The sequence below is a fragment of the Rhinatrema bivittatum genome, chromosome 16, assembly GCF_901001135.1.
Source record: "Rhinatrema bivittatum chromosome 16, aRhiBiv1.1, whole genome shotgun sequence".
NCBI classification, from domain to species: domain Eukaryota; kingdom Metazoa; phylum Chordata; class Amphibia; order Gymnophiona; family Rhinatrematidae; genus Rhinatrema; species Rhinatrema bivittatum.
Genome location: NC_042630.1, coordinates 68393046 through 68419695, shown reverse-complemented (window position 1 = coordinate 68419695; position 26650 = coordinate 68393046). Strand labels below are relative to the sequence as shown.

General features: G+C 43.8%; 1 protein-coding gene across 2 annotated transcripts in view; it reads left to right on the top strand.

Annotated features, from left to right (window-relative positions):
• Window positions 1-26650, top strand: part of ILVBL (ilvB acetolactate synthase like) — a 233149-nt gene that overhangs the window by 109750 nt on the left and 96749 nt on the right. For both annotated transcript variants that reach the window (XM_029580271.1, XM_029580272.1), the window contains exons 8-9: window positions 18407-18504; window positions 26384-26520. In XM_029580271.1, the coding sequence (XP_029436131.1) occupies window positions 18407-18504; window positions 26384-26520 (235 nt within the window). The remainder of the gene's footprint in view (window positions 1-18406; window positions 18505-26383; window positions 26521-26650) is intronic.

Here is a 26650-nt window from a genome sequence, read left to right as displayed (position 1 = left end):
AATATTCAGTAGCATATCTAAAGTATTTGGCATCTGGCGTGGATACTACCTTTGACAGGCCCCCCTCCCCCCAGATTCACTTCTCTATCCCCCTTCCCCCTTGCCAGATTCACTTCTGTGTCTCCGCCGCCCCCCCCCCCCCCCCATGATCTCCGGTTCCCCTCTCCCTCACACAGGCTCCCTCTCTCATACAAACATGTACACACACACACAGACAAAATAGACTCTCCACACAAAGACATGCTCAAGCACACACTCTCTCTCTCTTCTTACCCTGCTCCCTATCAGAAGCACAACAGCAGCTTCCTCCTTCAGCCCCCATGACAGATAAGGACTTCATTTTTCTTGATGCAGTACAGGGGCTGGTGCGGCTCTGCTTCCTGCACTTGTGGTGAGAAGGGGAGACAGTGCTATTGCTGTTCCATATGCACTCAAATGCCAATGCTGCCTCTTTTTGCAACCTCAGACATGTGCTTCAGGCCATGACTGCATAACCTTTCCTTTTTCCTGCCTGCACAGACCCACCACTTCCTCTTCCGGGCCACGCAGCTGGGAAGAAGAAAAGGCTATGCAGTTGCCGGCTCCAAACTTGTGGCACTTTAGGAGGCCATCCAGTGCTTCCATTGGCCTTGCTTCCATTGCTCATGATCCAAAGGTCTCCCTCTTCTTCTGCTGTGAGTGGGCTGGGCTCCGCTTGTGGCCACCAACCTCCCAGCTGGCATCCTCCTCCTGGCTGTCACATGGGGTGGACTGCACCCCCCTTTAGCACGCCACTGGGTGTATACCATCTGTTCCAGGTGATTTGCTGCTCTTCAGTTTGTCAGTCTGCCTGCTACATCTTCCAGGTTCACCGTGATTTGATTTGGCTCAATTCATCTGAATCATCACCCTTAAACTGTCTCCACAATAAGTATCTCCACAATTTTCTCATCAGTAAACACCGAAGCAAAGATTTAATTTAGTCTTTCCATGATGGCCTTATCCTCTCTAAGTGCCTCTTTAACCCCTCGATCATCTGGATCCCTTGTAGGCTTCCTGCTTCAGAGATATTTTAAAAAGTTCTATTATTAGTTTTTATCTCTTTGGATAACTTCTTCTCAAATTCTCTCTTAGCCTGTCATATCAATGTCTTACATTTAACTTGCCAATCCTTATGCTTTTTCCCATTTTCTTCAAATGGATCCTTCTTCCAATTTTGGAAGGAAGATCTTTGGGTAAAATAGCCTCTTTCACCTCACCTTTTATCTATGCCGGCAATTGTTTGACCTTCCTTCCACCTTTCTAACAGGTCTATACTGTAAACTGCGGTTGGAGATTCTTCGTCTGCAACTCGCTGTGGGCGCACAATTGGGACGCATAAAGCGATCCTGCGATACAGTCTCCAGTTTCACGCGTCCTTAGCGCTTCTTGAAACCGACGCATAACCCTTTCCGCACCCAGCATGTATATCATATGTAAATGAACGAATTAGCTATTTAGTGAAGGAATTAGCTATTCCCTCCCGATACTGTGACGCGCGCTCCGATTATCTCCTTTGTAACCCGCTATTTTGCCGCGTCCTTAGCCTGTTAGTTTATCGCCTACCCTCTACCTGGTGTTAGTCCTGCACCATGGTCGACCTCCATATATACTAACCCGCTTTCAAACTGCATTCAGCCCTTCTTTTTGCATGAACGATGCTGCACGGAACTCCGATTGCATTAGTTATATGCTTAAAAAAATTATTTCATCCCGCATGTTCCGTATGGGAGCTGACAGCGGCTTACAAAAAAAATTACAGTTCTCATAAAATGTTAAAGTTGTTATATATATATATATATATATATATATATATATATAAATACCTTGTCACTTTCCGAATCCCCCATCTCCACACGGGCGGGCGTGCGGTCATCGAGGCGGCGGCGGGAGCCGGCGGGCGGGTGGGCGCCCGTTCATCCAGGCGGCGGCGGGAGCCGGCGGGCAGGTGGGCGTGCATTCATCCAGGCGGAGGCAGAGGGCGGGTGGGCGCGTGTTCGATCCAGGCGGTGGCGGGAGGGTGGGCGCGAGTTTATCTGGGAGCTGGCAGGCGGGTGGGCATGCATTCATCCAGGCGGAGGGAGCCGGCGGCGAAAGCGGCCTCCGGCAGCCCCTTCCGGCAGTGAATGAATGCGCGCCTGTGCGACCCGTGCGATTTCGGCGCTCAAGGCGATGTGAAGCGTCGTGACGTCACACCTTGAGCGCCGAAATCGAACGGGTCACACCTTGAGCGCCGAAATCGCACGGGTCGCACAGGCGCGCCGAAATCACATGGGTCGCACAGGCGCGCATTCATTCACTGCTGGCGGGGGGCTGCCGGAGGCCGCTTTCGCCGCCGGCTCCCTCCGCCTGGATGAATGCACGCCTGTGCGACCCGTGCGATTTCGGCGTGCCTGTGCGACCCGTTCGATTTCGGCGCTCAAGGTGTGACATCACGACGCTTGACGTCGCCTTGAGCGCCGAAATCGCACGGGTCGCACAGGCGCGCCGAAATCACACGGGTCGCACAGGTGCGCATTCATTCACTGCTGGCGGGGGCTGGCGGGGGCTGCCGGAGGCCGCTATCGCCGCCGGCTCCCTCCGCCTGGATGAATGCACGCCCGCCGGCTCCCGGATAAACGCGCGCCCACCCTCCCGCCGCCGCCTGGATCGAACGCGCGCCCACCCGCCCTCCGCCTCCCGCCGCCGCCTGGATGAATGCACGCCCATCCTCCCGCTGCTGCCTGGATTGAACGCGCGCCCACCCGCCCGCCGGCTCCTGCCGCCGCCTGGATGAATGCACGCCCACCTGCCCGCCGGCTCCCGGATAAACGCGCGCCCACCCTCCCGCCGCCGCCGCCTGGATCGAACGCGCGCCCACCTGCCCGCTGGCTCCTGCCGCCACCGCCTGGATGAATGGGCGCCCACCCGCCCGCCCGCCAGCTCCCGCCGCCGCCTGATCGAACGCGCACCCGCCGGCTCCCGCCAGTAAGTTTACTTTTTTTTTTACACTTTATTCCCTTTTGTTTTAATTTTCGCCCTGCGCCTTGCTTCGGGAGGGGGGGAGCCATCCACTTCCTGGTACTTGTCATTTCAAATGTCACTTGAAATGACATTTGAAATGACAGGTACTAGCGCACTCTGGATACTCTATAGGCGCTGTATTAAGCACCTATACAGTAAAATGGGTTGCGCGGGCCTAACGCTTCCCTAACGCTTCGAAGACGCGGCTTGCATTTGCAAGCAATTTGAATAGAGTATCGAGCAGTATGTGAAGAGAACTGTGCATGCGGGGAACGAGGGTGCGCCCTGCACTGCCGCACTCTTTCTAACGCGGTCTTACAGTATCGACCTGTAAATGTGTGGGATACATGTGAACTGCACATACACTGTTTATCTTTGTAGCTGCACGTTTCAGTATTTTCAAACTAATTTTCTCATTTAGCAACGTTTCCCTTTTGAAAGTTTAGTGCTAGAGCCGTGGATTTACATATTGTCCCCCCTTCCATTCATTAATTCAAATTTGATCATGTTATGACCACTATTGCCAGTCCGCCCCACTACAGTTACCTCTCTCACCAAATCCTGTGCCCCACTAAGAATTAGATCTAAAATTGCTCCCTTTCTCCTAGGTTTTTGAACCAATTGCTCCATACAGCTGTCATTTATTCCTTCCAGGCACTTTATCTCTCTAGCTAGACTTGATGTTACTTTTACCAGTCAATATTGGGGTAATTGAAAGCTCCCATTACTACTGCACTAACAATTTGGTTAACTTCCCTAATTTCTCTTGCCACTTTATCATCTATCTTATCATTTTGGCCCGGTGGACGGTAGTATACTCCTATCGCTACACTCTTCCCCCACACACATGGGATTTCTACCCATAAAGATTCTATTGCCATTTAGTTTCTTAAATGATCTTTATCCTGTTGGACTCCTTCCCATCCTGAACTTAAAGCGCCACCCCCTACCAAGTTGCTGCTCCCTATCATTGTGATATAATTTGGACCCTGATTTAGCACTATCCCATTGATTATCCTCCTTCCACCAAGTCTCTGTGATGCCAGTTATGTCAATCTCATCATTCACTGCTATACACTCTAACTGTCCCATCTTCTTTGAGGTCTGGCATTGGCTCAAAGACATTTCAAAGTGTGTTTTCGGTTTGCATTAACATTCTGCTTTTCAGTTGACAGGGATAATTTGGAATCTTTTAGCTCAGGTGTTTCTTTACTTATAGGCACATGGACTATTTTTGCTTTTATTGGAACCTTTCTGTTGGGGTATCCTATCTGCTTCATTAGTATTCTTCGAAGATACCTCCCTCCGAACTATGTGCTGCTGAGTGACTGTTGGCTTTGTCTAGTTTAAAAGCTGTTCTGTCTTCTTTTAAGGTTAGCACCTGCAGCCTGGCTCCACCCTGGTTAAGGTGGAGCCTGTCCCTACAGAAAAGATTCCCCCTGCCCCAAATGTTCCCAAGTCCCTTACAAAACTGAATCCCTCTTCCTTGCACCATCGTCTCATCCACACATTGAGACTCCAGAGCTCTGCCTACCTCTGGGGACGTGCGAATGGAATAGGAAGTATTTCAGAGAATACTGCCTTGGAGGTTCTGGATTTAAGCTTTCTACCTAAAAGCCTAAATTTGGCTTCCAGTACCTCCTTCCCACATTTTCCTATGTTGTTGGTGCCCACATGTTCTATGACATCTGGCTCCTCCCCAGTCAGATTCCCTACTGGTGACATAAATTGAACTACCCTTTGCAATATGAAAAAAGATGTACTCCCAATTCTCATCCAAAATGGTACTACTAGCAGTGGTCTCTCAACTTGATTCTTCTTCGGTGCATCCTCAGTTTTGGAGAGCAGTAGATTATAGAGTTTGAAATAAGACCTCTACTCTAGTAGGAGATAAGATCCATCTTTTCAAATGTACCCCTAGTTTCATCAAATCGCTATAAATATGGCGAAAATAGCATTTGTACAATGTACTCTCAATCTAGCTTGATGCACTCTCTACCTAGCTGTTATCAAGTTAGGCCGAGAGTACAATGTACAAATCTCCTTTTTGTGTACCTTTCTTCACTCCAAATCACATAAAATCTTCACTGTTTACTGTGCTGTTCGTACCTCTGACTGTGCATGCCCCCCAAAACCTAATCCACCACCAAAACCAACTTGAGTTCAGAATGGACCCTCTTACAGTGGTATAAAAAGTTGACTAATATGTGTGCCTCCCCAGAGGCTCTCTCCCCCTCTTCCCCCTCCCCTCTCCCTGTCTGAAACGGGATTGCACGCCCAGGTGTGTGTCGGGAGAGCGGGCGCTCGCCTCGGAGCGCCAGCTCTCCCGCAGGTTTTATTGCATCGGCTGAATGAGAGCTGAGGCTTGTGACCTGCAAGTGGTGTGAAACCTGAGAGAGACACCCAGCACCTTACAATGACATTTACAAAATGTGTTCCCTGATCAATATCAATTAATTTTGGAATCCCATACCTCTGGATAAATTCTCTCAATAGAACCTTAGCTACAGAGATTGCATCTGCCTTGACCACAGGGAAAGCCTCCCCCCCCCCACCCTGAGAAACAGCAAATCATTGTTAATGCATATTTATAATTTTGGAACAAGGGTAACTCAATGAAATCAATTTGGATCTGTAAGAAGGGGCCTAGGGGTGCTTCAAATGAGCAGGTGTGATAACCAAACCTTTAGATGCCTTGTACAAATTGCATTACATTGACCACTGAAATCATTTCCCACCAATGCTGAAAAAAACATAGCAATTAATGCTAAAGGAACTGCATGAGGTGCCTGATGTATTGAGAGCAAAATGTTGGGCAATTCAAACCGAGGGGCCACTGCCTTGCCATGCAGGCCAAACCACAATTTATTCTGTCCTTTAGCCCATTGTTTCCAATAGTTCTTATCCTGTGCTTGCCACTGAACCAAATTGTCAAAATTAAAGTCTGTATTTTCACTAGGTAGTGTTTGCAACATTAGTTGGCATCTAACAACTCCCACAGTGTATTTCGTCAAGGCCGCATTCTTAACTGCCTGATCTGCCAGGTTGTTATCCCTTGTTACATTTGAGTCTTCTTTGCTGTGCCCAGCACATTTAACTACTGCCAGTTCAGAGGGAAGCTGAATTGCATCGAGCAAATCCTTAATGAATGATCCATTTTTAACCACCTCACCAGTAGCAGTTAGAAATCCCCCCATTTTTCCTAATGCTCCATAATCACTAACCACCCCAAAAGCATAACGAGTCTGTATAGACCATGAGGCGTAAGTCTTTTCCCCTTTAACAAGCCCTAGTAAGGGCTACCAATTCTGCTGTTTGGGCATGAGTAAGAGGTCCAGCTTCTACCACTTCCCACTGGATACACACATCATCTCCCACCTTCAGTGAACCTGTATCATCATGAAGAGCGGAGCCATCTACAAAATAAACTGCATCAGCATTAGTTAGGGGGACATCCTTGAAACCTTCCCTGGGCTGTAATTCATACTCCATTAGCATTGCACAGTCATGATCAAGGGTTTTTAAGTCAATTACTTCTGACAGGAATGTGGCAGGAGAGAGGGCAGAGCAGTGATGAAAAGTAATATTCCCTGACTTTAAAAGAAGTTTATATTTTGTCATCCATTCCAAGGTAATTATCTGGGTCTTTGCATTGTTTAAAATTGTGAACAAAGAATGTGTCAAACAGAGATGCAAAGAGTGGTGCAGAATTAATGACTGAGACCTCACTACCATTAAGGCTGCTGCAGCTACAGCTCTTAAACATTTATTTATTTTTTTATTTAGCATTTTTTTATATACCGAGGTATAGCATAGTTGCCTTCACTCCGGTTTACATATAGAACAACTTGTTACATTGAAAGATTTTAAACTTTAAATTTAACAATAGTGGGAAATGGCACCAAAAGAAGAGATATGAACAAAGAACATAGTGTAAACAGGGTAGATACACTGAATAGATAGGCAGAGATAACTGGGTTCTTCAAAAAGGAGGCATCAGTGGCTTGAATCAGTAAAGATTGTCCAAATGGAATATTTAAAGTTGGCAGTTAATGGGATTATAGTATAAAGTCATTGAGAGTTGTCCTTAAGAGAATGGTTGAGAAGCCAAGACTTTAGTTCTTTTTTGAAGGATTTTGAGTTTTCTTGCGCGGTGAGGAAGTGGGGTAGTGAATTCCATAGTTTTGGTAAACATGTAGGGAAAGAAGCTGCTACTGGGTGTAACTGGGCTGAGTAATATGAATGCAGAAAACACAGCACTACTTCAGTATCACCCAGGGAAAACTGGTATGAGTGAGACAATACAAGAAGATTATCAACATATTGAAGTATCTTAGCTCCTGGGGATAATTAGTCAATTGAAGTAGAAAATTGTAACTAGAATTCATGAAACTATAAATACTATAAGATATTTGGAATTTGGAATCTCTAAATTTAAAACCATTCAAGAAATATTGCTGTATGATTAATTCTAACTACAAACACTTAGAAAAACAGGGGTGTGATGCAGCTGGTATCATTAGGATATGGCATAAAATTTAATTAATAAATTACTTTAGCATTGAATATATATATATATATATATTTTTTTTTTTTACAACTGTTTAATTAAATAACGCTTATCTTTAGTCTGGTTTTCTTCCTTACGCATTACCATGCATTACCATGCCATTACTCACTCTGCTTACTTTTACCTTCACAGTAGTAACCCTCTGTTCACGTAAACAACTCTTCCCAAAAAGGAGAGCTCATTCAATTCTTCTTTGAAGCGAAAAAAAGGAAATCATCATAACACTGTCTTTCAAAAAAAATATCAAACTGTTCATTTTAAAGTCTATTAAGATGTCTGACAAATTATTACTGGACAGGGTAACAAATATTTTCAAATGGGTGCATATAAGATAAACAAAAAATCAGATTAAGCAAAAGAAATTCTATAATAGGAAGAAATCCCTCTATAATTTCAGAAGCAAAAAGCAATAAGACAAGGTGGAAGCTTATTTCATCTTTTATATCAGATCTCTGTATAAACAGCTACAAACATCTGCTTTGTTCAAAGGTCAAGGCACTCAGAAAACTAAATGCATGTTTAAACTCATTCTGCCATACAAGTTCTTTCCCTAAATAATATTTCATTGCATATAATTGGGATGAAATAAAAACTTTTGAAAAAGAAAGTTTAAGTAAACAAGACAGCTGCTCTCTCTCTCTCTCTTTCCAGATCAGAACCATAAAGCAGTGCCGATCCATTTCACACAAGTATAGTTATCCAACGTTTAAAGAAACCAAACTTTATTAGTTTCCATACAAATTCAATGCTAGTCATTAAGGGGGGTATACATTCCCTGTTCTGACAAGATACAGATTTTACTTCACTGTAAATGAAATTAAATATTCTTGCTAAATCAAGTCCATTTTCTGCAAATATCTTTAATTCCCCATCAGTCTGTGTTGCGCTGATGGTGAACCCTTGGCCCGAGGTGGGTTTGGAGCTACCCACAGGGCAAGCCCTACGGGTCCCCACCGTCGGGTGGCGGAGCAGGCTAGAAGATGGAGGCCGGCTGGAGCTTCACCAATACCAACCCACGTTCCCCTTAGGTTGCACCATAGATAATTCCTTTTAATTCAGAAAAATACAATCACTGTACATATACATATAATCAGATAAAAAACAATAAAAAAATTCTTAATACATAAAAATCCTAAGGTTAACCCTTTCAGCACAATTTATATATCCAGGCTATGATGAAAAAAGCCAAGCATTAACCTTCTTCCTAGACTTTACCCTCTGTTGCCTCAGGTACAAAATTAGATTGTAAGCCCTGTAGGGATAGAGAAATACCTATAAATACCTGAATGTAATCTGCTTTGATGTACAACTTAAAGTGCCAAAAAGCAGAATATAAAAATCTAAATAAATAAAAATGATTGTTTGACACCCGCCTTGAACCTGCCCTTGGTATCTCTAATCTGCTGCCTGTCCTGACTCCAGTGTTTCTTTGGACTCTTTTTCTCTCTTGATCTCTCTAGGGACTCACTCAAGCTCTGCTGGCTGCAGAACCCAAAGGCTCAACCTGTGGGGGAGGCAACTGGTATAGGTGAAGTCTTTCTTACCTAACATTTAGTTCCTTCAGAAGTCTGCTCAAATTCAAGTCTTTAGCAGGGCATGCCACTACATGGGGGCGGGGGGGGCGCGGTGTTGGTTTCAGCATCTCTGGTTGCAAAGTCACTATGCTGGCCTAGATAAACTTATCTAGATAAATTTATCCAGCTAACTTTAAGATAGTTGTATATATTCAGCAGAGCAGCTGCACTAGTTTATCTGGCTAACTAGCTGATTTACTTAGGGAATAGCCACTGCTATTAATTGCATCAGTGGTATGGGATCTTCTTAGTGTTTGGGTAATTGCCAGGTTCTTGTGGCCTGGTTTGGCCTTTGTTGGAAACAGGATGCTGGGCTTGATGGACCCTTGGTCTGACCCAGCATGGCAATTTCTTATGTTCTTATGGACCTCTTTATGACCAAGGGAATACAATGGATAGATTATTAGCTCAAAGTCTTAATTTGCTTATCTATATAAATAAAAATGTTAAATAGTTTGGACAAAATTGCTAATCTCAGAAACCACTGAACAGATTGCTTTCAAATTTGGACACAACCTTCATTTCGCATACCAGAAGGTTCTTCTGTACTTACATTACAGATATGTCACACCTGTGACAGGTAAAATAGGTTTAAAAATTGTTTCGAGAAAACAGCGACATCTGCTGGACGTAAGCGCCATCTGTTACACCTTACACTAACACTCGCTACACTAATCATTTCGCCAGTCCAGGTCCACGTTTCACTTCCATTTTAACACATTCGCACACTTTTTTCGCCAGAAGATAACTATTTCCTTTACAGATAAAATACACCCACCACCCTCCTCACACACCCCCACACACATGCCAAATTTATTTACTTCCCAGTCCCTCACAACACACACAAAACCTGACAGAAGTCCGGGAGGCTCCAGCAGGGGGCCAGGACCGGTCCGGGACACATCTCCTGCACTACGGCCGTCGGCTGCCAGCAATCAACATGGCGCCGACGGCCCTTTCCCTTACTATGCCACTCGGGGACACCAATGGTGGCAGTAGCCCATGTGACATAGTAAGGGCGAGGGCCCCTCTGCGCCATTTTCAGGACTGGCAGCCGGCAGACCTTTGCCCTTACTATGTCAGAGGACCTACCGCTGCCATTGTTTCACCCCACTGACATAGTAAGGGCAAAGGGTCGTCTGAACCCGTTTCAGTGCTCGCAGCCGACGGACCAACGCCAATGCATCGCTCCCGGACCGCTTCTGAACGCCCACTCCACCGACTGACATTTTTATCAGGTCTCGGGGGGTCTGGAGGGTGGGGGGTGGTAATGAGTTTATTGGGCAGGTTTCATTCATCAGCAACTCTGGGGGGGGCAGGGGGGGCTACTGTTTTTCGCAGGGCTGGGGGGGAGGGGCAGGAGAGTGTGGGGTGGTTAGTTTAAGAGAACTTTTCTCATAGGGTTGTTTTTTGGGGGAAGGGGGAGGTTCACACACAAATACATACACTAAACTTGCACGGTCTCGGGAACGCACCAAAATAGCCCTCCCCAGACCACAAAACAAATTTGGAAGTGCAAATTTGGTTAGGCACTCCCCTATTTGGCTACATAACGCGCACAGACGCCCAGGGACAGACCACATGTAGCACCAACAATTTTAATTTCCCAGGTCTTGGGAGGGGGGCAGGAGGGTGGGGGGTTATTATTTGATTTAAAGGGTTGGGATTGGGGGGGGTTCCCACAGAAATAGAAAGACAAAGGTTTTCTGATCTGAAGGGTAGGCAGTAGGCGCGGGGAGGTGACAGTGAGGGGAGGGAGAATGAGGGGGGAGGTGAGTGTGAGGAGAGAGAGTTGGAGTGGGGACAGGGGAGGGAAGGAGGGGTGAGTGACCAAGGGGGAGGAGGATGAGTGACTGAGGTAAATGAGCAAGGGGAAAGGGTAGGGAGGGTAAAGAACCTGACTCTGCCACTGCAACGCGTGGCCGGGTACCGCTAGTTAGAAATATATTTATAAAGGAAATAGAGGCGGATGAGGGGCAACAACCTCCTGGTTATAGCAGCATCTTTTGCTTCCTATTAGATTAGGCTATATTCCCTGGAGTCAGCTGAATGGAATCTCATATAGCAACTTTTTTGAAGGGGGTCCAGCGGATCTCTCTTGTGCAGGATGATGCCAAAGTAATGAAGGGAAAAATGTAACACTTTGAAATAGACAAGGCCATTAAAACCATAAGAACTGAGAAATCCTCATATGAGGATGGTTTTACCCTCAATTACTATAAGACATTTGCTCCAGTCCTTATACCTAAATTGGATGAGTTTTCCAATGGGATATTGAAGAAGAATACTCTCCTGGACTCTAAGATGCTGGCTTCCATTGCTATGATTCCCAAGGATGGAAAAAATTCACAAAAGTATACTTCCTATAGACTGATATCCCTCCTTTAACTATAATATAAAGATCTTTGGAAAAATTTTGGCAAGCCAAATTGAAAGATTTTTGCCCAAGCTGGTTCATAGGGATCAGTGAGGCTTTGTTCATGGATGGCAGGGAGTGGATAATATTAAGCAGGCAGTTAATTTGGTGTATAAGGCTAAAGAACATAACTCTACTCTTTTTTTCTATGCCTAGACGCAGAAAAAGTGTTTGATCGGGTCGAAAGGCCCTCCTTGGTTGCCACTTTGAAGTGGTTGAACTTTGACCAAATATGTTAAACTGGATATCCAGTTTATATATTGCTCCTAAGGCTCATGTAAGAGTCAATGATATATGATACCAAGAATACATTCCTTACAATGTTGTATATAAGTGCCCAAGGAATCTGCTTGCTACTTCCAGAAGTCTGTTGCTTGAAGAGAATTGATTTCTGACCGTTCTAATCACTTTTTATACAGTCCTGTGATGGACCTATGCCTATCCCTCAGCCTAATCACAACTTTCAGGTTTTACAAGGACAATGAATTTCTTTAATTATTCCTGTAAATATTAACAAATGGCTGCAGGGTCGAGGTCAAGTCAGTGACCTTTTTATTGTTTCTCTGTCCTCTTTCCTCAGCCTAATCACAACTTTCAGGTTGCTATAAACATTTAGCAAAAAGGCTTTATTTCTGTAGGCGAAGGGTGGTGATCCCTCTATTGCCCCTGCAAACATTAATAACTTGATCTTGTGATTTTTAAGCTCAGTGTTCAGTTGTAATGCAGCTCACAGGTGCCACCTATCTGATCTGAGTTGATCAGGCTCAGATCATTTCCATAGCACATCTGACTACCCGCGACTCTCAGGAGAGAAGCTTATCAGCCTGACATCTTCCAGGCTAATGCAGGTACATAAATATAACTGCTTTTAAGAAATACAAATCTTTATTTACCTTAAGAAAAATTAATAACTCTAAAGGGAGGGTAAAGGAGCTCAGCGACTAAGCTGCCATCTTGAAGCTGGCACTATAGCACCCCCCTCGACCTATGTCTTTTTGAATACCATGACATGGAGTAGACCTCTTTCACAATAAGGTCAAGGAAGCAGTGGCTTGGTGATAAGACCTCTGCGTGCCCTTTCCACTACCACTGTAACCTACATCTACAACCACAGAACTTACAAATGGAAAGATAAAGAGGGAGGAAATGCTTCTCATGCCCTTTCACCCCTTCCTCCTCTCTCAGTCTGTCACCTGGGCAACAGGGCCTAAAAGCCATAGCCCAACCATGACCTGTGCATGGCTATGACTGGATCAGGGAGAGCATAGCCCAAATTCTAGTATCTGTGTCAGAACCTTTCAGTGAGAGGGAAAGCTCACTTTATGTAGACTCTCTCCTTAATACTCCTCCTCTAAAATGCCACAGTTTCCCTCGCATCACACCCATCCCTACCATTTCCCCCCTTCCCTCCGCTCCTTTCCCCTCCCCACTCCCCCCCCCCCCCCCCCAAAATTCTTCTGCCTTACCTTCTATTGTACAAAATTTCATATATCAACTTAAGATTGTTTTTTAGTTAATGTTGATTATTTAACCAATTTTATTAGTTCATGTTGATTTTCTAACCAAGTTCTACGACGCTCGTTAGCAGTATAAAAAAAAAAAAAAAGTTTCCTACATCTTCTATCTAGCTATCCCTCTTTCAGTGTTCATTGTAATTTCCTTTCTCAGTTACCTGTAAACCGACATGATGTGTTTTACGAATGCCGGTATATAAAAGCTATAAATAAATAAATAAAATAAAAACTTTAGCTCAGAATGTCTTTAGATTTTCAGCATAATCGGAAGGGAGTACACCTATTCAATATTCCTTCAAATCACCCACTGAGAAGCACTTGGGCACCCTGTTGGCACCAGGACCTACTGAAAGAAAAGCTTCCTCTTAGACCCATGGGGTCAAACCAGGTTTATCAGGATTAAGAGTATGGGATTTTTCTCCAGGTATTCCTGAGCCTACAATGCCTATCCTTGACCAGAAAGCATTAAAAAGATACATGGTAAGGTAAAGCTCACCAGGATTTCTCTCGGTACCATATTTTCTCTTCTAGAAAAAGGGGAGGCTGGCTGTGCTCTCTAAGCTACAATGACCCTTACACCCACATCTTTCTGCTCTCAGGATGTATCTCAGATTTTCAATAAGAAAACACACTTCCATTATATTGTCTACTGCTTTTTGGCCTTACTTCTGCACCCAGCGTATGTACAAAATGCCTTGCGATGGTGCCTGCGCACATATGCCAGTTGGTATATGTGTGTACGTGTGCATATTTTTCCCTACCTGAATGATTTGTTGGTCAAGACAACAGCTCAAGTTGCCACAGAATTAATAAGCAAACCATCTGAGTTTTGAAATTGCTATCACCTTAATTGGATTTATAAGAGTTCTAATAGTTGAGAATTGGGTGAAAGCCCTTTTCCCAGAAGTGGATTAACATGTTGATATCCACTGCAAAGAGAATTGGAATGAGTCAGCAGATATCTGCAGAGAACATGTTCAGGTTGTGGTCCTTCTGTCTTTGATTGTACGTGTTATTCCTATAGCGCATCTTCACAGTTGAAGAGTCCAATGGACCCTAAGATCTCAGTGGATTTTTGCCACTCAGCATTTCTAGGACAATTGGTAACTGGTTAAAAGACTAGAAACAGTGTGTAGGATTAAATAGTTTTCCAAATGGAGAAAGGTCATCAGTTGTATACTTCAGAGATTTGTACTGGGAATTCTGCTGTTTGACATATTTATAAGTGATCTGAAAAAGGGAACAATGATTGAGGTGATCAAATTTATTAAAACAGAAGCAGATTGTTAGGAGTTACAGAAAGACCTTGCAAGACTAGGCGACTGGGAATCTGTATAGCAGATGAAATATAAATAAAAAGTGATGTACAAAGAAAAATAATCCCAAGTATAGGTGTATAATGCTGAGCCCAGGAAAAAGGATCTTGGAGTCCTCAGCTCAGTGGGTGGCAGCAGTGAAAAAAGAATGGGAATAAAACAGAGAATATCATCAAGCCATGGTTTGACTGTATCTTGAATACTGTGTGCAGTTCTGGTCTCCCCATCTCATGAAAGACATGACAGAACTAGAAAAAGTACAGAGGAGGGCAATGAAACTGATGCAGGGGATGGAAAGGCCCCTCCCTAAGAAAAAGATATAAACAGGTTACGGCTTTTCAGCTTGGAAAAGTGAGAGGTGAGAGGGGATATGATAGACGTTTGAGTGGGATGGAACAGGTAAATGAAGGATGGTTATTTACTTTTTTAAATAATACTAAAACAAGTGGATATTCTGTGAAACTAATGACCAGCAAATGAACCATGCCCCTCGGCTTTAAAAAAAAAAACACTAAAAACTTGGCTTTTCATTCAAGCTTTCCCGGACACCTAACCTTGGCCTGGGTTTAATATCAGTCCTGTCCAGCCCGCATTGTTCTCTCACTTATCATCGTCCTTGGTTTAACAAAAGTCTTATTAGCTCCTCATGTACATTCACCCATTCTAATTGTGCATACTCTAATCCAAGTTTCATTACCTTTACCAGTACACGATACACGCTTCTTTTTGATTGTATATACTCTCCCATCAAGTTTCCTGCCCCGGTCCCCGGAACGTATCATATCATAGACTTTGCTGTCAAATTCATATCATAAGTTAAGTATCATATCTTAAGCATCATATCATAGACTGTTTCAGTTTAAGTTCCTTGTACCAGTTCTTGCATTCACTTGTTTTATGTGCTAGCTGTATCAGTTCTTGTATTTACTTGTTTCATGTACTGCCTTTGAGCGAAGTTGCAGTTTTTTGTAAACCGGAGTGATCTGTATCGCATATAGGAACCTCGGTATATAAAAGTTAAAAATAAATAAAATAAACAAATTTAAAACAAATCAATACCCAATCAGGTTGTGGAATCTGTTGCCCGAAGATATGGTCAAGTCAACTAGCATAGGGTTTAAAAGAGGTCTGGGCAAGTTCTTGGATGAAAGGTCTATGAAAGACTGTTAGCCAGGTAGACGATCCCTGGGAGTGAGCAACAAGAAATGCATCGACTTTTTGGGATCTGCTGGCTACTTGTGACCGGCCACTTTCAGAGTCTGGATGCTGACCTTAATGGCATATTTTATGTTCTTATGAAATTAAACTTATGCATTCTTTTAAAAACTATTTAATCCTCAGACCTAAATAAACAGCTGTGGTTTTTTGGGGGTTTTTTTTTCAATTATTTCTTTATTAATTTTCCAAAATTACACATAAAACACAAAATATGTTACTTCACATTTCTATTAATAATCCTAGCTTGGAAACACAAAAATAATTATATAACTAAACAATATATAAATATCCAAGATTTCCCAAGTTAGAAACAATAATGGAGGGGGACCTGTATAAGACAAATAAACTTCCATAATTACTCATAATATGAAGGGGCACCATCTTCTTTAACTTCTATTGCATCTCCAAGCATCAATTCTTGGTTACAATTGGGACTTGGTTTATCTTTCAGGAAATTTTCTAGCTGTAACGGTTCATTGAAACTGAATTTCTTACCCTGGAAATTTATAAAACATCTAGAAGGATATCTCAAATAAAACGTTGCTCCAATTTCCAGGATTTTCCTTTTCAGTGCTAGGAACTGTTTCCTACGGACCTGCGTAGGTCTAGAAACATCTGGGAACATATAAATTACCACAAAATTGCAGGTCCTTATTTCTAAAAAATTTCTCCAATAAACATTCCTTATCTCTCTCAGCCATAAAAGATACAAAGAGAGTTGCTCTTTTATTTATAGCATCTATTGATTCGTCTAAGAATGTAGTAATTCCCATGCTGCTTTCCTCATTTATCCTATTTTTTTATATCAAATCTAGATACAAAATAATGTATCTTAGAGAAAGTTGGTATATCTTTCTCTTCGTACATTAAGATCTCTTTTAGATATTTTATTAGCATCTCTCTAGGGGACAATAATCTGGTCATTGGAAAATTAACCAGTCTTAAATTTTTTGCTCTTACCAAATTCTCTAAATTTTCCAAATCAGTATGTATTAAGGTGTTATCTCTAATTAATACATTTTCCAAATTTTGCATGTTATTTATTTTCCCCGAAACTTCATTCAACATTACTTCTAGCACACTCAATCTTTTACCTTGTTCCAAAATTGAGGTTCTATTTACATTAACCAATGATGTGAGAGAGGAATTAACTTGAGTCAAATTCAAGTCCAGTTTTACCAGTACCCTCCACAAGTCCGAGAGGGTCACATTGGAAGAATCCACAGAACTAATCTGTGTATTACCAATGGTCACAACTAGGTTCCCTTCTTGTGCCTCAACTAAAGAATCTTTGAGGCAATTAGAGGGATCAGGCACATCCACCGCAACATGCACCATATTTGCACTCACGTTGGATGACTCCTTTTCATCCAGTTGTCCATCTCTCGGATCCTCGTGTGGTTGAGGGGGAGTTGCTGCATTGCCTGGACTGAGCGAGGCTTCAGACGAGTCTCGCAAGCTGTCCATTCTTGGCGGTCCCTGCCGACTCACGTGGGCATCCATGGGTCCAGTTCTTGTAATCACTGCTGGTGAAGAAGTGGCAAATCTGGCTTTCCTCTTACGGCCCATTAAACCTTTGATAATTCCGGTTACCAGTCAAATCCCAGTCAAAGCCGGTCTAAGCCGCGCGCCGGCGTCGGCTGTGCGCCGGCGTCTCTCGGGTTTTAAAGACCCGGGCTCCGGATGATGACATAGGGGCTCGGGCTCAGCAGCTGGTAATCGCTGATCTTTAGTTACTCACTGCTCGATGGAAATTAGCAGGTATTTCACTTCCCAAGCCTCTAATCAGGGCGGCAAGATGTCCCTTCAGCTCTCAGCCGGACCCCCAAACAGCTGTGTTTTTAATGTGTGTCTAAACTACAGAACAGTGAGAGGCAAATTTCCCTTGTGGCTTTATTCCAGAGGACTAGGGCAGCATATGACTGTGTACTCCCCCTTGTAACCTCTGATCTCCCTTCTTTAGTTGAGGTAATCTTTAAAATGCAGCTTGTGTTGACCTTGGCTCCCACCCCAGAACATGTCAGTTCAATTCAGATTTTTAAATAATCTGGGTCCAACTCAAGATCATTGAGTTCTTAGACCTCATACCCTGACGGTGGGGTGCCAAAGCATGGGCCATGTTGATCCTAGGCTTTAAATGTTTTTTTAATTGAAATTGTCTGAACTACAAGTGTTGTGGAATTATTTTTTCTGCTCTGATGTATGTTTATAATTTTGCACATTATGCACTGTCTTCAAGTCAGGCTAATGATTATAATTGGATTTGCTGGAGTTATTGCAGATCTACTCAAATGTATGAAAAAGTCCCTTATGTCTGCAGAGAGATATAGCTGTGTTTTTAGTGGTAATTTACATTTACTGAGCTTCTTTCTCTGTTTTCTTGTTTGTACTTTTTTTAGCTTCTATTTTTGTTTTACCCATCAGTTGCTTATGCTATCTTGCCCCTACTTACAGAATGGATTTGACATGCTGACATCACTGTTTGGCTGCTGTAGCATAAAATCAGTAGTTTTAAACTGCATTGTCACAGTATGCATGCTTTTTAATCTATCATTCACTGACATGGAATCTCTCCTGATAATTTTCATCCTGAAGCCATTGCTAGTATTCTGCCTGATTTGCATCCCACAGGTTTGGCTAATACAGGATCCTATCCTCGTGATTAATACAGGTGCTAAATGTTAATCACAGGATCGGAGGCCTGCAGACAATCCTAAACTTAATGATTAAATAGTATAGAAGACAAGACATTAGTCTCTGTGCTTTTTTTCCTGCAGGTGCAGCAGTGTTGCGAGCTGTTGAGTCGAGCCAAGAAGCCAGTACTTGTTCTGGGCAGTCAGGTCACACTGCCCCCAACACCTGTAGAGCAGCTGAGGTAGTGTACAGCCAACGGTGACTGCTCACTTATATTGTAACTGCATTTTTAATCACCCCATCGTTTTTCTTTTCATTCTTTTCATTTAGTCTTTTATTCGTACATTTAGAAAGATTCGCTTCTCCTTACAGAAGGACAAGGTCTGTCAGTCAAATCTCTTTATTGCCCCTGCTTAAAATGGTAGCTATTCTCTCATCATTTGTTACTTTTCTCCATGTTTATACTGCTGGGGTGGTTTGTATTCTATCAGTTGCTCCAACTATTTGTGCAGCTGTGATCCATTATTGTTCAGGTCCTCCAATTTCTGCTTTTAGGTTAAAAAGGATCCCAACTGCAGCAAAAACTGGCGTAGTTAATGTGACATAACTGAGCCTTAGCACATAGCCCTTGGTCTTAAGAATCATGCTGGGCCTTGTGCTTCTGTAAGGAGAAGAAAGTCTTTCTAAATGTACGAATAAAATGTTTAAATCATCTTACCCTTCTTCTGATATTGATTCTTTGGAAATATTACCAGTGGAGCAAGCCGCTTCATGCAAAGTGCATTAGAACCAGGTATTACCCTTCTGCAGTTGATAGACTTGTATTTCTTAGCTGCTGTCCACAGGTAACAATTCCCCTCTTCTGAGGAGGATTATGTGACATCAGCTTATCCACATTAGCTGAACGAGGTGATTGCCTAGAGTGTCAGACATTGAGGGTGGGGATGGCAAAATCTCACAAGCTCTAGGCCGCTGGCAGAGCCCATCCTGCCAGTGGGCAAACAGAAAGAAGAGAGCCTGGAGCTGCTGGAGGAACCCATTCCACTGGCGGATGAAGAGCGCATGAGCCCAACCTGCTGGTGGCCAAAGAGAAAGAAGAAGCCTCTGGCTGCCAGCAGAGCCCATCCCCATCTGCCAGTGGTTGAAGAGTCCTGAGCTGCCACCAGTAGGTAAGCCTCAGGGGGAGCGAAGGGCAAAGACCAAAGCCAATTACCTTATGCCACAAGGAAAAACCTCTTCTCAGCACTTAAAAGTTCACACATTTTGTGCCACTTATTGTAGCTATTAATGACCATTTCCTTAACTACTTTCTTGCTGCCAGCTTGAGAAACATAGAAACAGAGAAGATGCAGGCCAAACAGCACCAATAGGTCTACCTAGTGTGCTCATTTGTACCAGCTGGCTCTGTGTGGTGGTCTCTCTTCCTCTACTACGAAGGTCCCTGCGAGCCTGATATTCAAAGAGTACTAATCTAGCCAGATGTGCCCCGATATTCAAAAAGCTGGTATTTCACTTGTGAGTTATCTGATTAAATGGCTTTGAATATTGACCCCTGGTGATTTAAGGTGCCCATATTTATGCACTAAGCCTAGGTACAGCTTTTAATTCAGAAGTCATGGTGCTTAACTTTTAAAGTTAGGTGCCTAGGTCTTTTGAATATCTGCTCACATCATGCATGTTCTGCCATTGCCTTGGCTCCTATAACCTCGGCTGGAAGTCTGTTCTAGGTGTTCTTTATACACCGAATGAAAACGTATTTTCTCTCTTTTTTTTTTTTAAGCCTTTCTTCCTTCAGTTTCATATGATGACCGCTTGCCTTTGAATTTTTCATTCTATTGAAAATGCTTCCTTCTGGAACTTTATTGAAACCTGCTAGATCATATCTCTGTTTTCCTTTCTGGCATGTCTACTCCCTAGCAAATTTTCATATCATCAGTAGACATAATTTCCCTTCTAACCTTTCCCCAATTCCACATATAAAGACATTGAGGAGGACGAGAACTAGCATTGATCCTTAGGGCACCCTACTGGTCATGTCTTTCATCAGAGTAGACCTATTTCTCAATCAATTTCTCACTATTTATATTTGTGTTCCAACTTCTAAACTGGCCAGTTTACTTAGTCTTATATGTTGAACATTGGCAAAGTTTTCTCCATAGATAAGCAGGAAAGTTAGACCCACCTGTGGTTAAAGATATAGGCATCTGGGTATAAAACATGCACTAACTATAACTAGAAAAGCCTATAAAACTTGTCTGCACATGCAGAACCAGCTCTAAGGCCCCTTCAGTCTCTCTTTATCCCATGGTGCTCTTTACTTCTTCTTTTATTTTTGGTGGTGAGGTTCCTTCATTGGTCAGGTTTTCTTTACATAAATTGCTTTTCAGTTTTTCCTCCTCAATTCTGGGGTTTTAGAATATTTTTCTCCAATGTAAAAAAAAAAAAATCTTGACTTTCAACCTGGCAGACAATATTTTTCCCACAGTGACTGACAAAAAAAACCATGGGGTTTAAAATGATGTTCTGCCTGTAATAATAAAAAAAAAGTCTGTTACTGACCACCTTGGAATTGTTTAGGAATTCAGCATGATGATGATAATTGTATAAAATATTAATATATGTCTCCTAATATTGGGGGCACTAGTAAATACTGAATACCAACAACCAGTAAGAGAAAAATCTTTAGTCTTTTATTATAAGTTATCTCATAATAGAAGTAGTGTGGCTTACTAGACAATGCAGAGTAAACACCAGCTCAGCTTTTCTGATCCATTACACTCCCTTAAGACGTTACCGCCCCAAAGCTTACATACCAATGGGTTACTTTGTTTACATAACGTTTTTCCAGCTGGTTGGCATTATAATTTTATCTCATATGTATTGTTAAAACTAGATTCTTGTAAATCATATGATATCTTGTATATTGAGCGCAGAGGGCTGAAATGAAAACTCAGTGTGGATCTTTAACAAACTAGTTAACCTCTAGCATACTTTTTAGCATTTCAGAAGTCTTGGATAGTTCTACAAATTTGCTCAGTGCAATTTCATTGCGCAGTAGTCTGGCTTCCTAGAAATTCCTCTCAAAACACCCCTACATTCCCCTGTTTGTCATATTTAGTATATGTTTCAAGCTCCAGTATCGCTGGCTTCCATCCTGTGTCTTAGGTTGGTCCCATGCAGCAGAGGGTTTGGTTAGACCTCTGACTTGCTATAAGAGTGGAGGCTTTGGGTTAATCTCATGTTAGTTGATGTTGATCTGTAACATTTGGAATTCCCCTTTCTCCTCCAAGGAGGTGGACAACAAGAACAGTTCAGAGTTTCTTTTTTGAATGGAGATCAAAAAGTTCAGTAGGGGTAATATACTATCAGCGTACTTACTGTAGGGATTTATCATATATAGAAAGCCAAGGTATAAGATAGTGAAAATGAATGCAACTGCAATAATAGCAATTATGCTCATCTGTTTCTGTTCCAAACCTCTAAATCAGTTTGGGTGCTTATAGTTAAGAAGTCCCAATCCTGGTCCTATTTTAATTGGATAAGCTGTAGTTTGTTGAAGGAGTAGAAGACATTTGGAAAATTAACATAATGACTGATTCAAATGACAAATATATGAAGGACCACTGTGGTTGAGTCAGTCAAAACAGTTCCAAGCCTTGAGCCATCAGAATACAAAATGATAGTCTTATTGCAGGTGGACCTGCTCCTTGGCCCTTTGTGCACATATGTCAACATTTGAAATAGAGAGTTGCATTAGAAAATAATGACATTAAAAATCATTTGCAATTTTTCATTATTAGTCACCCTAGGGGAAGGGGTAGGAAATTTATTTATTTAACACTTTTCTATACCGACCTTCATGGTTAAATGACCATATCAGATCGGTTTACATCGAATTGGGGAACTGTAACAAAAACAATAGATTGAACAGGAAGAACAAAGTTACATTCAACAAGGATGGTAAACTTGGAGGCATAGACAGCTGGAAAGAAAGGCCTAAGAACGCAGTAAACAAGGGGTGTAAACAATTGATGAATCAGGGGTGGCTCTTATTATGTACTTGAAGGTAGTACAGAGATCCATTGTTCATGAAGGATGTTCGGTCGACTAGTGTGTATCAGGGGGATCTGAGAAGGCTTGGCGGAAAAGCCAGGTCTTAAGTTTTTTCCTAAATGTTAAGAGGCAGGGTTCCAGCCTAAGGTCTGAAGGGATGTTGTTCCAGATAGCTGGGCCTGCTGTCGAGAAGGATCGCTCTTTGGTCGAGATGAGGCGCGTGGCTTTGGTGGGTGGGGCTTGTAGGGTTCCTTTGTATACTTCTCTAGTCGGTCTATTGGAGATATGGAGTTTGAGAGGGAATTCAAGATGAAGGTGATTGTAGATGGATTTGTGAATTAAGGTGAGTGATCTGTGAAGGATTTTGTAGTTCACTGGGAGCCAGTGTAAGTTACGGAGGATGGGTGATATGTGTTCTCCATGGTTGATGTTGGTCAGGATTCTTGCCGCGGCGTTCTGTATCAACTGTAGAGGCTTGGTGGTAGAGTTAGGGAGACCCAGGAGGAAAGCGCTGCAGTAGTCTATTTTGGCAAATAGCAAGGCTTGCAGAACTGTCCTGAAGTCGTGGAAAAATAGTAGAGGTTTGAGTCTTTTTAGAACCTGAAGTCTATAGAAACAATCTTTGGTTGTGGTGTTGATCATTTTCTTTAGGTTTAGAAATGGCAATTGCCTTTTGTCTACACTACAACCAATGAGTAAAATTCAAAGTGTGCAGTTAGATTAACATAAGTGTACAAGTTCATGACAAGAGCATGTTTTTTGTAAGACTATTCCAGCAAGGGACTGTATTTCTGTTTGTTAACTCTCTATCCCATTCGTAGTTTCATTAGTCAGGGATTCTGGTATGGCTGAGATATAACATATGATGGCTATAGTTCAGCTACACCTAATTGGAGAAACAGGGCTCTCACAAAACTCTGGAATTCTGTGGAAATTTCAGCAAGAGGATTGGCATTGCGATGTGGGCATGTGTTACTCCCGGTCGCAGATGGCTGCGACCTCTCATGCTCACCTCTTTTTTTCCTGCACCAGCCTTTCTTGGACAAGTAGCAGCAGCCACCAGCCAATGCCGATCCTCCCGGCGTCCCCGGGACAGCATGGGCAATGCCGACCTCCATCTTGCATCCGGGATTACTTAGGCGCGCACTTGCAAGGGCCTATTAAGTACACGTCATGGCGGGAACCTCGGGGGCGTCCCCCCCCCTGATGCCATCAGCGCACCGCCGTACTTAAGCCTAACCACTCCTGTGCTAAGACAAGTTAGCAAGTGTTATTGTTTGTAAGGTTTTGGGTGGACCCTTTGACACTGTGGCTGCTGACCATGCCCACAGGGGGAAGTCCCCTGAGGGGCCACAGGTCAGGCTCAGCTTTAGGACACACAGCACAGAATTATCTTTTATTAAACAGAGTTGAGGAGCCACCAGAGGTGGCAGTAGTGAGTAGAGATGAAGCCCGGCTGAGCTTGTAGTCCCTCAGGACACTGGAACAGCGATCCCTCAATAGCTGTGCTGTAGTGAAGAGAAACTGAGATAGTGAGTACAGTGGAGCATACACAGGGTTCTGGAATAGAGCCTCGTTGGTTGATTACTCACACAGCGGTTTCTCCCGGGAGGTAACACAGAAGCTGGAATAGAGGCAGGCCCTCGAGGAGTGAGAACCTGGTTCCAGGGAACAGCTCTGAGAGAAATAGATGGTAACTCACTGATGGTGTAGGCGGCGGTATCTTCCAAGCAGAAGTGAAGGTCAGGCAGCGAGTCCCGGAACATGGTCCCTCGAGGAGTGAGTACCGGTTCCAGACAGCGACCTGAAAGAAAAGAGAGAGGCCCCCTTGTGCCTTATACCAGAAGACCGGCACCCCACAGCTCAGGAAATTAATGCCTGACAGCTGGGGAGGGTTGCAATGGGGAGTGGATAGGATAAGCAAGATTCTGCACTGCGTAGACTACATCCGCAGGCTAGGCTGTGGGATGTGACCCTGTGAGGGTGCTTTGCATTATTACGCTCAGGCGGAGTCGTGGTCCCTTGGGCTGGCCTGGAGGATGGTATAAGGAAGGCCGGTAGGTAGAGTTGGTGAGGAATAGCAGAAGTCTTCACCCGCGCGGTGCGGTACCCCCCCCAGGAGGCGCCCGTAGGGACCGACCGCGGGGACTCAGGCGAGAGTCGTTCGGAGGTAGCTGGTATAAACTGGGACAAGAGCAAAGGAGAACCAGCAACAGGAGTTCAGAGTCTATGATAATCCCTGGGAAGAGTAAGAGGCCAGACGGAGAGTCGGGCCCTGGCTGACAACAGAGATAAGTGGGCGTGCCAAGCCTAGCGGTCAAGGTCCAAGCAGGGCCAGGGTAGGAGCCAAAGGCCAGCAGGGAAATCAGGAGCAATCCGAGGTCGAACCCCAGGGGTCAGCAGCAAGACAGGAATCCAATGTCAGAAGACAGACCGGGGTCGAAGCAGGCAGAAACCAGGAGCGCCAGGAACCAGCTGGAGTCAAAAGGCCAAGAGTCAGTGACAGAACTAGAGTCCAAAGTCGGTAGCCAAACCAAGGTCGGGGCAGGCGGCAAGCAGGAGCGTCTGGAACAAGCCGGGGTTAAAAGCCAAGAGTCCGCAGCAGAACTGGAGACCAAAGTCAGTAGGCGAACGGAGGTCGAGGCAGGCAGCAAACAGGAGCGTCGGGAACAAGCCGGAGTCGAGAACCAGGGATCAAGAGCGAGACAAGAGTACAAGCAGCAACTCAAGGCACAGAGGAACTGTGTGAACCTCGTTGCAAGGCAAAGTGAGGAAATCTGGCGTCTGCTTATATACTCTAGCTGATGAGTGACCTCACCTCGGGGGCGGAGCAGCACTTCCGGGTACCTGGGCTGAAGTACCCAGCCCTCGCGCGCGCGGCCATCGAGGTGGGCGGAGTCTGGAGAGGCTTCGGCGGCGTTTTCGTGAGGCAAGGCCGGAGCCATGTGGCTGGATCCGGGCGGACCAAAGCGTCCTCCGAGGACAGGAAGAAGGCAAGAGAGCCCAGGCTTGAGTGGAGCGAGGCCAGAGCCGCGCGGGGAGTCCTCACGGGGAAGCAGAGGAGCCATGCGGTCCGGTAGTCTGGAAGCAGGGTGTCCCCCTCCGCGGTCCCCGGGAAGGTAAGAGGCCCCGAGCCTGACGGGGGTGGAGGCGGTCGGGACCGCAACATTGCATAGTCATATGAAAATGTATGTGACAGGTATATCTGAGGGCGATGAAGAAGAAGAGAAATGGGCAAGGATCTAAACCACATTATAAGTCGTCATCCATATGTGTTACACTGAGCTTAGTATTGAATATATTGTTTACAAGGCAAAGGCAGTATGAGAAAAGAATTTTCTGATGAGACTAAAGCTGCAGCTACTGTTGAAAAGTTCACAGGAATACAGAGGTGTACTAAAGGTCAGTGCCTGCATCCCTTCTTAGATCTAGGCCCATTTTGCAAGCCAATAGTATTTTGCATATCGGAGATAAGAAATTTGCACTGACAAATTAAAAGAATGATATATTAACTAAGCAGCTAACTCATTTGTAAATAGATTAGAAGTTCTCACCTATTTAATTTTTTGTATCAGTAAACATTTTTTGAAACTTCTTCCTGTTTCATCTTCATGGTAATGTGTAAGTGGCTCATCATAAAATATCTCATTAGATTTTTTTCAATAAAAGATGTTTCTCTTCTAGCCTGTCTGTATTAAGCATTTCTTTTCAGCCCATAACAGCCCCTTGTTGTTGCAGTCCTGTGCAAATGCACAGTTTGCACAGTGGGTCATGCCAGCCTTGAGGTTTGTTTGTGTGTGTTTCTCCTGGGATGTTACAATGTATATCTTCAGTTTCTAATTCTGTGCATTCTTGATATAGTAATTTGAGGAATATAAATACAAATATTTCTAAAAGTTTTGTAAACCAGAAGGGAAAGCAGTGGAAATGGAAAATTGTGTCTCAGAAGTCAGCATTTTGATTCTGTGGCTTATCCATGACTCTTGAGTGACTCTGTGATTGCCACTCTTGAATCCTGGATTAACCACAGAATCAATATGTGACCATGTCTCTCTCGTCATCTGCAGAACAGTTTTGGAAACTCTAAGTATTCCCTGCTTCTTGGGAGGCATGGCCAGAGGAATGATGGGAAGAAACAGCCCGGTCCACATTCGACAGAACCGCAAGGAAGCCCTGAAGGATGCTGACCTTGTCATTCTAGCAGGTAAAAAAAACTGGGGGCTGGCTTGTGTGACTGGATGTTTAGATAATGATGCTGTAGCTTGGGCTTTGTGTCTAAGAGCCAAGGTGTGACCACTTTAAGGTCTAAAAGCCATGAAAATTAGCGCTTTTAG